A 12,895-nucleotide genomic window follows, 5' to 3' on the forward strand; every position below is an offset into this window, starting at 1 on the left:
TGCATGTTTTAAACAGTAACGTTTCTCAGTGTTGGTTATTAGCAACATGACTGTAAAAACCGGCTTACTTCACGTAATTATGATACGAGATATTTTTTTTATGAAAGGACGTGATTAATGTTTCAATCAATTCTGCATGACAAAATCTGTTTCATCCGAAATATTCCATAGTAGCATTCACACGTCCGTTCTTCTGAGCCAATTGAACTCCAAAATTAGATTTGACAACTTGTCATAATTTCAGTAATTAAATGGATGGTCCAGGCTGGATATATCTTAATAAATAAAGTAAAATTCACAAAGCAAAGTGCTGAAAATTTTATCAAAATCGGATAACAAATAACAAAGTTATTGAATTATAAAGTTTAAAAATTTTGTGAAAACAGTAATATGCACATCGTCATCCTTTATTATTATAATAAAATACAAAAGAACAAGTGGGGATATGACATCATCAGCCCACCTAATGAATATTCATGAAGACATGCCTAGAGCTGTTTCACTGGAATAATGCAAATCTTTCAAATTCAATAACCTTGTTACTTGTTATCCGATTTTGATCAAATTTTCAGCATTTTACTTTATTTATTGAGATATATCCAGTTGGTAAACCAATAAACATTTTGATGGAACCACTCTCATTTCTCACTATCAAAAACACTTTTCCGAAATAGAAAAAACAAGAATAATTGCAAAGGGGGCATCTTTCTTTCGATGCTGAATACAATTCCATAACAACTGCTTGTTTTGAAAATCTCGTATTTCATGTCCGCTCTTTCAAAACCGAATTTTAAACAATAGCATTGTAAAAATGACATCGTTAAAGAACAAAGTTGATCAATACAATGCTCGTCCGTGCTGTATACACTGTTACTTGACATGCATTGCACTTTTGCACTCACATAATCAGCTACTAGTATATCTTTTTTGTGTTATGTTTTTTGAAAATTGATTTCTCGATATTAATCTCAATTTGGGTGATTTGACCAGACGTAATCAAACTTAATAAATGTAACCCCAGCATGTATATAATGGTGTTTTGAAAAACATATCTACATTTTATTACCCCCTTGTATTGTGTTCCATTGCTAACATTTGTGACACATAATTTCATCTCATTGACGATAATGTAGATTCTAAACTACTTTGCATATTCAATAACATTGTAGAAATATCATTGTGTCTAACAATTTCGAACCCATATTAGCACTCAGCTTTGTCGCTTCGCAAATCAAATTAGGGCCTGTCTGATTTGTATCATCTTTCATTGCCACCCCCCCCCCCCCGCCCCATATGCAACAACTAGTTAGTTAGCTCCACGGTACAACTTTATAGTTATGTGAATGAAGCAGACCTACTGGAAAAGACGCGTTGATACAAACTGCCTCTTAAAGTAACAGAGTCATGAATAGCTTGATTTGCTCTTTTTCAAGTCGTGAACATACCCGAACATACAAGCTTAAATCCATAATACATAGTGAAAAGACTCAAACAAAACCACCCCACCCCTTCCACTCCTCCCCTCCCCGTTTCAGGGCAAGATTTTTTTTACTTTCCTTATAAACCAATTCAGTCAGTTGCATAACCCAAGCATAGTTCTGTTTATATTCACTTCTCGCCAATTAACAGTATGATAACGAAACTAATATGATCCCAAATTATGATAATAATGATAATAACAACAACTACAATAATAATAAAAATAATAACAATGATGATAACAAGAATAGCAATAATAATAATAATGATAATGATAGAAATAAACTGATAATGATAATAATAATAATAATAATAATAACAATAATACTCCTATTATTAAAAGTAACAAAAATTACTATCATTCAAGTAACATGAAAAGGACGTCAAATTTCTGTTAAATATCAATTAAGCAAAATTATGTTTTTAATACAAATTGTATCAGTATGATTTGTCAATTTTATTTGTTGGGATTCATAAAACAGCAATTATTACGAGTTTACAAAACACAAGAAATAAATTTTGATGATTAATTTTCACTCACATAGGCACCCCCAGCCGGTGAACAATACGCAATGGACAACCAGGGGTTTAACAAACACTAAAGAAACAACAACATCCACATGTTACTTAGAGCTGGGTAAGTTAGTGATTATTAACTGATTAATGATGATGGCACACTGACCTTGTAAACGTTAAAAAAATGCAATAATTTTCTCAAACTATATGTTAGGGCCTATACGGTACTTTCTTTTCTATTTCATTAAAAGATTAAAGCTTGCTTATAAGTATACCAGGAAAGTTGGAGAAGTTTCCTCGAGATTTGAGTGCTACTTTACACAGCAAAAACTGTGGTGTTAACCGGTGTACATAGAGGACCACACCAGTTATTTTACACCGGTGTTAAATCGGTGGTGTTAGTTTTACACATATAGATGTTATTACAACACCTATGGTTGTTACATTTACACTCTTTGGTGTTTTGTTCAATCTCTAGGGTGTTATTTTAACACCTCAGGGTGTGGTCCTCTATTAACACAAATTGGTGTCAGTTTTAACACCACAGTTTTTACAGTTTAACCCCACCTCCATCTGTCCCGTTCTCTATTGATCCCCCTAGTCACCTGCACCCTCCTCTTTCATACCTATGCGCTATCCCACCCCCCCCCCCCTTTCTCTTTATTTATTTTTTTGCAGGAGTTTCTGCATTTTATGATCAATAACAAAGGAAAAAACTTGATACAATAACAATGACATAAATGAGTACATTTTTGCGTGACAGTCGAAAAGATAAATAATATTTAAGACTGGAAACTACATAAATAAAGCATATTAAGTTTGGTAGAAATGCAGGGGCCAGCTATAATAAGCTGGTAACTGCTTGAAATAATAGTAGCCATGAGGGACGGCTACATGGGTACCGATATTTTCGATAAATGTCACGAAATAGAAAGTATGAGAGGTTAGATATTTAGCGGGGAGAGATATGATAAAGTTAACAAAAAAATTGCGAGTGAGTGCTAGTGGGTGGGTGCAGGTATTTTAAGTGTACTTAGAAGTAAAAAAAAAATTATTGCTTTCTTCCCTCGCCCTGCCCCCTGTTCGTATCCCCCTCCTTTCTCTTTTATCATCCATTTCTCTCTATGTATCATACTCTTGATCTGTATCTCCCCCCCCCCTCCATTGCTTGTGTCTCCCACCCCCTTCTTTTTGCATCCTTCTTTCTCTCTCTTCTTTCTCCCTCTCTCCCTCCCTCTTTCTTCTTTTCCTCTCATATATCAACCCCTTCCCCTCCTCCTCCCTTGTACACTGTAAAAACTGTGGTGTTAAAACTGACACCAGTTGGTGTTGATAGAGGGCCATACCCTGAGGTGTTAAAACTACACCCTAAAGATTGAACATAACACCAACGAGTGTAAATATAACAACCAAAGGTGTTGCAATAACACCTATAGGTGTGAAACTAACACCACCAATTTAACACCGGTGTAAAACAACTGGTGTGGTCCTCTATGTACACCGGTTAACACCACAGTTTTTGCTGTGTATCAACCCCTTCCCCTCCCCCTCTCTTGCCCCCCCTTCTTCTTCTCTATCATCACTCTCAGACTCTCTCTTTCTCTCTCCCTCTCACATGCTTAACCTGGTTCGCATTTATTCCTTTTGAAATAGGTTCCTCTTCATTGAAAAGTCGAGCCTACAAATGCACCAACCAGCAAGCTTGTTGCTTGTTAAAAAAAGTCTCTGCAATGCTAAATGAGAATAGGTAGTCTAGGCATGAGGTTTTCGTTACAGGTCAAGTCCATCCCAGAAAAATGTTGATTTGAATAAATATAGAAAAATCCAATAAGCACAACTGAAATTTTCATCAAAATCGGATGTAAAATAAGAAAGTTATGACATTTTTAATTTTCGCTCATTTTTGCAAAACAGTTATATGCAGATCCTTGTCGCTATGCAAATGAGGGAACTGATGACATCACTCACTATTTCTTTTGTATTTTATTATATGAAATATGAAATATTATAATTTTCTCTTCATTGTCCTGTGAAACAAAGTTTTATTTCGCCCTGAACATATAGTTCAGTCAAGTTGGTCCTCAAGTTCTTGTCAAATTTGTAAAAATTGAAACTTTCATTGTACTACAATAAAAAAGGAAATAGTGAGTGAGGGACATCATTGACTCTCTATCACCGAGTTATGCATAACTGTTTTGTAAAAAATTAAGCAAAATTTAATATGTCATAACTTTCTTATTTTACATCCGATTTTTTTTATGAAATCTTCAGCATTATGCTTATTTGATTTTTCTCTATTAATTCATTGGGTGGACTTTTCCTTTAAATGATCTGCCATTCTGTGGTGATGTAATAAACAGACTTTTTAAAATCCACTATTGTCTTTTAGTCTGTTTATTATCGCCACGGAATGGCAGACCATTTAACACCAGACCATACACAATATAGAGCTTCAGATTATATGACGAATGAAAGGGGGGGGGGGCATGAGTATATTTTTTTTATGAAACCAATAATCCTTAATTTCATCTGTAACATCTTTTAACTCATTCTCATAATATTTGTGACCACCTCCTGTTCAGGAAAATTCACTTTTTGTCGGGTTTGGTTGTGGTTTTTATGTAATTTACATGTGTAGTTTGTAGTGTTTTGGTTTTGTAGGTAAATGCATAATCTCCTACAGTTGTTATACACCAAACTTATATGTACAGGGTTTTTTTAACCTTTACTTGATTTATTCCCATTGTTTTCCTTTTTTGCACATGTTTTTTTGAGTAGGGAAGTTGTTTGTTATTATGTGTCTGTGAGTCATATGCGTGTGATTTTATGTACAATATATGTTTGAAATTTATGAATAATAATTATATTTCATGTCCTTTTTTCTCTCTCTTTCTCGTTCAATTCTTATCAATCTTCGCCACATTTCCTCTTTTCTTCTCTTCTACTTCCTTCCTCACTTCTTATACATCTTATTCATTTCCATGCAGGCGTAAACGCACACACACGAAAAAAAATCTTCAAACTTTTCTGCTAACTGATCCACCGGGCGCCTGAACTTCAATTTGAAACTACGCCCTCTCTCGGCCGAGCATGCAATAAAATACAACAACCAACGTGGTACCGTCAATGCACCGCGATTTGGCATGCAACTGCCCGTGAAACTCATTCAATTTACCCCGGGCAATTAACGCTGTAGTTGTGAGCATAGATGATGCAACTAGCGAGAGACTGTTATAACAATAAAAACAACAACAGCAACTATTATGGTGTATATTTATAAAAAATTATGCTTTCTTATAGATAAACCTGGGTTAAAGATATGAAATGAAGATTAAAAGATGATTATGTAAACACTTCTCTCTAAATTCCTTACATTGCGATCAGGGACCAATTCAAAGTTTGTTTTTTCTTTTTTTTCTTTTACATCCAAATCTGGATGGAAGATTTCATTCTAATCACAGATTTATAATTCATTCTTATTCGATTGAAACTTTAAATCCAAGTTTGGATTGGTTTCTGACCACAATCTATCAGATTGACTCTCACTCTACGGAATTTAGAGAGTTTTGATTAATAACAATTCCACTTGTCTGTATAACATAACTGCGCTGCGGTGTTTTAATCTATTGAGTGCGGTTTATTATTGAAATGTGCATCAATAATTTTGATATCATTTTTTGAAAGATATTGCCATTGCAAATATCAATTTAATAAGATTATTGACATATATAGTTTTAGTGTGTTTCATTATTTATCACCATTAACCCTATTTTGGTATGTCTATTTCTTTATTTTGAAAATTAGATGTTTTTTAGACTTTTTGTGAATAGTTTGATTTTTTTTGTTTTATGAACATGGCTAAAGACACAATCACAACATAATTTCATTTTGAATGGAATATCATTGGTTTGTTCACTGTAAAAATGTTGATTAAAATCATAAGCACATTGTTTAAACCCATCACTCTAATAACTACCGTTTAACCTTTCAAACAACCGTTTAAACTTTTTAAACAACTGTTTGAACTTTTAAAAAACTGTTTAAACCTTTTAAACAAATGTTTAATCTTTTTAAACAGCTGTTTAAAGTTTTTAAACAAGTTATTTAAGCTTTTTAACCAACTGTTTAAACTGTTTTAACTTGTTGTTAGAGTGACAGGCTTAAACAACGTGCCATTTTTTTTTTACTGTATTTTGAGTTGGTTCAGCTGAGCACTGTGGCTGCTGCATGTATTCTTTATGGGTATAATCTGTGTGTAGAATAGAAGTTAATAAGGGGGTTATCAGCCTGGGGCGTAATCGTTTCCTTTATTTAATTGTTTTTAAAAATAAAAAATTGTAGCTAATATACAAACCGCAATCATGAAATTCGTACTGCAACCAGGCTGCAACCTAATACATATAATACCGAATCGAATAATAGTAAATAGAAGGAAATTTAAATAATAAAAATGAAACTCAATTTCATTATTCATCGGATGAACGAAATTATTATTTTTTATTGAACTTCTCAATACTTCTGAAATATATAGGTTTATGTTTGAAGTATGAAAATCTTTGGTATTTTAGCACTCTTTTTATACTGTCATTTTTCTTTTAGGCTTATTTCAGTTACATTATGATGTTTGCAATGTTTTACCTGTACAATATGTCTGTATATTTTATTCACAGGTTCATACCATTTAGAATTCAATCGAGAATTAATTTCTTGATAACATAAGAAAATGAATAAGTAACAAGAATCGTCGTCACGTGCACAACTCTGCGCAGTTTGAGATTTGCTCCAAAAAAGCTGTGTAAATATTTTAACTCTAAAGACTATCATTTTGATTAATTCATATACAACAAGTCGATTTAATGAGTAAATATTCAATATAAAGCAAAAAAAACGTAATTGTATAGACAATTTAAATATTGTATTGGTGTAGCACGTTGGTTTGATTTGAGAGAATGTACATTTTCTTATATATTTTTGTAACAAATTTCTTATTTTGTTGGAAAATATCATGTATATATTACTCTTGTGGTTTTATAGACCACACAGCAATAACTGTGGTGTTAACCGGTGTACATAGAGGACCACACCAGTTATTTTACACCGGTGTTAAATTGGTGGTGTTAGTTTTACACCTATAAGTGTTATTACAACACATTTAGTTGTTACATTTACACTCTTTGCAGTTATGTTTAATCTCTAGGGTGTAATTTTAACACCTCAGGGTGTGGTCCTCTATTAATACCAATTGGTGTCAGTTTTAACACCGCAGTTTTTACAGTGTATGTTTCATCGTTTTCACAACAAAGAGAACAGCACAATAAATTAATGTCTAGTGGCTGATATTTTTTAACAAATATTTTGGCATTAAATAATTTTTAAAGGAATGTTAATTTGATGAGATACATGGTCAGGCATGTGGCATTGGAGATTTTCTCCAAAGAATTGATTTGATGATATCAAACAAAATTCTAAATAATATATATTTATTGTAAACTTCTTGTATATATTTATATATACAATAGAGCAATTTCAGAAATTCGGATTTATTATTCTTCATTGCATTTTCATAAGCCAATTGACTATAATTTATACACTCTTAATTTTACGAAGTCAAATTCAACTCGGAATGACGCTAGCTGGGAGTCGACTCTTTCCAGTTAAAGTGACTAAGATTCCTTATGAATTTGACCCAAAAGAATGTGGCATCAGCTGAAAAATCACTCAATGCCGAGTCAAAGTAACTGAGAAACTACTTACTTTGACTCGAAAGAGGTTTAACTCCTTGCTGGCGAAATTCCGAGTCAAATTTGACTCCTCGGAAATTGATGGTTGTATCAAAGACCATAACTTGAATGAGGAATTTGAAATCAGACTTATATTGTGTGAAACATGCATTGATTACATAAAATACATTTGTACTTGCTTAAACAATAATTGTTCAATACCCATCAAAGCTAACCAAAACTTACTGATTGCAAATTGTTTTGTCATGGGTTTTGGCAACGATATCTGCTAATAAATTTTCGATCTTCGACCTGTGATTTTGAATCCGGGCTTTTTCATTTGATGTGTTTTTATTTCAAATCGAAATAAATTATGTTCATAGTTTGAAGCTTTCGTTATTTTTCTATAAATTCTATCTCTTCTGTTCATGTGGTAGCTAACCTTTATCTTCATATTCATGATAATGATTAGAAGATTGATGGAGGCTGAGAAAGAAGAGAGGAAAAGGTAGAAATGGATGGAGAGATCGAGAGAGAGCGAGGGGAATACAAGTTACATACAAGAAATGAATAAACAGAGAGGGGGAGTGATGAGAGGACGAAAGAGAGAGAAAAGATGTGTAGAGATCAGGAAAACAGATTGGGGACGGGTGGTATTGACCATTGTTAATGAATCGCTAATCGTTATATTAAAACTTAAAGTACAAGTCCACCCCAACAAAAACTTAATTTTATTAAAAAGGGGAAAAAACAAGCAAGACACTGAAATTTTCATCAAAATCGGATGTAAAATAAGAACGTGATGACATTTTAAACTTTCGCTTAATTTCACAAAATAGTTATTATGCACATCCTGGTCGGTATGCAAATGAGGGAACTGATGACCGTGACATCACTCAACAGGGGCCGCGGAACGGGTTTCAAGGGGGGGGGGGCTGACCATGTACAAATCACAATCATATGGTCACTTTTACGTTTTTTCACGGTTTTTGAAAAAAGTGGGGGCTGAAGCCCCAGCCCCACCCCCGCTTCCGTTGCCCCTGCCCACTCACGATTTCTTTTGTATTTTAGAAATATGAAATATTCTAATGTTCTCCTCATTGTTTTGTGAAACAAAGTTTTATTTCACCCTACACATGTTAAATTACCATTGTTTATGGTTCAGTCAAGTCGGTTCTTATTATCAAATCTGTAAAAAATGAAATATTGTACAATTCAAACAGTAAAAATAAAAAAAATAGTGAGAGAGGGATATCATCGATTCTCTCATTTGCATGTGACAAAATTGTACATTAGATTAATCTTATTTTGTGAAAAATAAGCGAAACATTGAAATGTCTTAACTTTATCATTTTACATCCGATTTTGATGAAATTTTCAGCAATATGCTTGTCTGAGTTTTCTCTATTGATTCAAGTCAACATCTTTCTGAGGTGTCAAGCATGGCGGATTTGGAAAAGGGTGCATGCATGGCTCCGTACCACGAACCGGTGCCTTTATTCTGCTTTTATTCTCGTAAATAAAAACATTATATATTTTTCCACATTCTTTGACTTCCAAACAATTAGCACACTGCAAAAACTCTGGTGTTGATTTAACACCAGCCCGGAATCTATATGTCCACACCAGAGAAGTATTGAAACAACACCAGTTTGGAATCAAACCGATGATGTTTTAATACTAATTGGTGTTGTATAAACACCTATTTGGTGTTAGACCAAAACGAAACTGGTGTCTAAGTTGTTTAACACTTCTCTGGTGTTGACATATAGATTCCTGGCTGGTGTGAAATCAACACTGGATTTTTTCAGTGCATGATTGGACACAATGTTTCACAAAAACATTTAATAATTGACATTGGCGGCGGAAGCCAAAACAAATTAGGAGGTCTACCTGGAATTTTGTGATAGACACATGTAAAAAATTTGACAAGCAAAAAAAATAAATAAATAAAAATGTTATCAACTAAAAATTTAGGGGGGGGGACCGTCCCCACCTCAATTCAATTCAATTCAAATTCAATTCAATCCAATTCAATTCAAATTTATTTTCATTCTTCAAAATGATACAAATAAGTACAAGATAGATTGATTCAATTTAAATAAACAATAGCATGAACAAAATTCAATATTGGAAGAAAAAAAAATACATATTTGAAAGTAATCTAAATATAAATTAACATACATGTCAAATTAAATCAATATAATCAATATCATTAGATATAATTGAATCAATGCAATTATATATCATAAGAAGAATGGAGGAGTCCACTGAAAAGCAAAGCTTGTATAATGTGGACCCCTCAAAAAATAGATACAAGGAAAATAGAAATATACGTAAAGTAATACATGAAGATAACGAAAAGGCAAGTAATAATAGTAAATAACACGAAACAACACAACACATGAACATGAGGTGGACAATAGTACGATAACAACTGCCTAGAATATAGAAAGAAAATAGAGATAGGGAGAGGGATGCAAAGCTAATTTGCTGCATATAATTATATTATGTCTACACATACATACACATCAATACACGCACACACACACACACACACATATATATATATATATACATATATACACACACATACACACAAATACATACACGCATACATATACACATTACACATAAACATACACACACACACCCCTCCATACACACATATACAAATACACCATTACACACGCACACACACACACACACACATACAATATAAAAGGTACAATATAATGTATAGACAAGCTATAACTTTCAAATTTTATGTCTAACTGGAAAAAAATAAAAAATAATAATAAGGATTTATGTTCTGTATAAACTTAGATTAGCAAAAATGATACAAAATTTTAGTTTAAACAGTGAATATAATTCATTAGGAAATAAGGAGCATAAATTTTAATTTGTTTTTAAAGGACAGTAAAGAACGGGCATCTTTAATCTCATCGCCAAGGGAGTTCCAAAATCTTGGACCTGTATATAAATAAGTATTTTGTGCTAGATGCGTTCTAAGGAGGGGCAAGTGATATTCATTTGACTGCCTGGTGGGATAGTTATGGAGGGATTGGTTTTGGTGAAACATAGAGTCAAATATGCGTGGCAACGAATTATTTTTGTATCTATACATGAATTGACCTAATTGAAATAAATATAATTTTTTTATTTTCATGATTTTATGTTCCAGGAACAATTGATCTGTATGAGAACGAACTGGTGCATTACATATAATTCGGAGTGTTTTCTTTTGTAAAATTAATATTTTGTCCAATAAAGAATTATGGGTATTTCCCCATGCTAATATTCCATAATTAAGGTACGGTAAAATTAAGGAGGAATATAACATGAGTAATGTGACCTGAGGAAAATAGTGTTTTAACTTATTAATTATACCAATATTACGAGATAATATTTTGCTCACATGAAGAACGTGGGGTTTCCAAGAAAGTTTATTATCAACTATAATTCCTAAAAATTTAATTTGGGAAACACATTGTAAAGGTGTATCATCAAAGATAATGTCAGAAGGTAAAGATTCAATAGAATTACTAAATATCATATATTTGGTTTTGTTTAAATTAAGAGATAGTTTATTGGCGCGTATCCATTGAGTTAAATTTAGCAGTTCTAAATTCATGATCTGAACTAGAGTTTGAGGGTTTTTGTGAGCAAAAAATACATTGGAATCATCTGCAAAAAGAATGAAAGAAAGAATGTCAGATGATCTATGAAAATCGTTAATGTAAATAATGAATAAAAGAGGCCCTAATATACTACCTTGTGGGACACCACAATTAATGTCATGTTGATCAGAGATGTGATTATTTAAATAAACATATTGTTTTCTATTTTTAAGATAATTCCTGAACCACTCCAAGGCAATTCCACGTATTCCATAATGAGAAAGCTTGTAAAGTAAAATGTCGTGGTTAATAGTGTCAAATGCCTTGGAGAAGTCCAGGAATATACCAATTAGATGCGAATGATCATCTAAAGAATGGGCTACTTTATGCACAAAATTTAAAAGAGCGTGGATAGTGCTATGTTTTTGTCTAAAACCAAATTGGAAGTTAGTGAATATATTATTGATTTTAAGAAATTTAGTTGTTCTAATAAAAATTAATCTCTCTAAAATCTTAGAAAGAGAAGAGAGTAAGGATATAGGACGGTAATTACCAGCATCAAGCTCGTCTCCCTTTTTAAATAAGGGAATAACTTTCGCAATTTTCATTTGTTTAGGAAAAATACCACTTAATATAGATTTGTTTAATATATGTGTCAAGGGCTCAACAATAGACGATATGGTTCCTTTTAATATAAAATTACTTATGTCATCATGACCAGCACTGTGTTTATTATTTAAGGAGGAAACAATATCGGTCACTTCATAAATAGTAGTCGGATAGAGGAAAATGGAATTGGCATTAGGTTGTCCCAGGAATTTAGAAAAATGCTTATTGGATTCTGGAATTTTTTGTGCCAAATTTTCCCCTATCGTAGAAAAGTAAGAATTCAAAACATTGGCGATTTCTGTGGGATCTTCTATATTCCGATTATTAAATCTTATTTTAGTAATATTTGATTTCTTTTTTGAAATATTCAAAGCTTGCTTAATAACTTTCCATGTGTTTTTCATATCATGTTTATATTGTTCTAATTGAATCGAGTAATATTTCTTTTTTTCTGCACGCAAGACTTTTATTAATGTATTTTTATAAGAAGTATACTTAGTTTTTGAATGTTCATTCTTCTTCAATTTGAATTTATAGTACAGTCGGTTTTTTTTATTAATTGAGCGCAAGAGGGAGTTAGAAATCCAGGGAAGTCTGGGTGATGTTTTATAATTAACTCGATTATCATTCTTTTTAGGAATATGATCATCTAGATGTTTTTTAAATATACTTAAAAAATTGCCTAAAGATAAATCAACATCGTCAGTGTTATAAACACTAGACCAGTCAACTCTATCTAAACTGACACCAAGACTAGCTAATTTTTCTGGGGTGGCCCTACGTCTAGCTGGTAGGGGATATACTTTATTTAAGGAACATTTAAGATTGAAAAATGACATAATTGGATAATGATCAGTAATATCAGAAAGGACTATTAAGGATTCTGGGGGTGGTAATGAGTTACATAAAATATTGTCAAGGAGAGTGGCTGAGTGATTACTAACACGCGTA

General features: G+C 32.5%; 1 protein-coding gene across 3 annotated transcripts in view; it reads left to right on the forward strand.

Moving 5' to 3' along the window:
* The window catches only part of LOC121417266, a 34,372-nt gene extending 24,095 nt beyond the window's left edge, over positions 1 to 10,277 (forward strand). Inside the window, exons 6-7 of one of the 3 annotated variants that reach the window (XM_041610906.1) lie at positions 4,983 to 4,993; positions 10,257 to 10,277. In XM_041610906.1, the coding sequence (XP_041466840.1) occupies positions 4,983 to 4,988 (6 nt within the window). In that variant the 3' untranslated portion in view covers positions 4,989 to 4,993; positions 10,257 to 10,277. Of the gene's footprint in view, positions 1 to 2,024; positions 2,117 to 4,982; positions 8,034 to 10,256 lie in introns of those variants that run through there. The other 2 variants (XM_041610904.1, XM_041610905.1) reach the window with 2 other exon arrangements.
* The last annotated feature ends 2,618 nt before the right edge of the window (positions 10,278 to 12,895 follow it).

Source organism: Lytechinus variegatus, chromosome 6 (assembly GCF_018143015.1).
Source record: "Lytechinus variegatus isolate NC3 chromosome 6, Lvar_3.0, whole genome shotgun sequence".
In the NCBI taxonomy this organism is placed as follows: Eukaryota; Metazoa; Echinodermata; class Echinoidea; order Temnopleuroida; family Toxopneustidae; genus Lytechinus; species Lytechinus variegatus.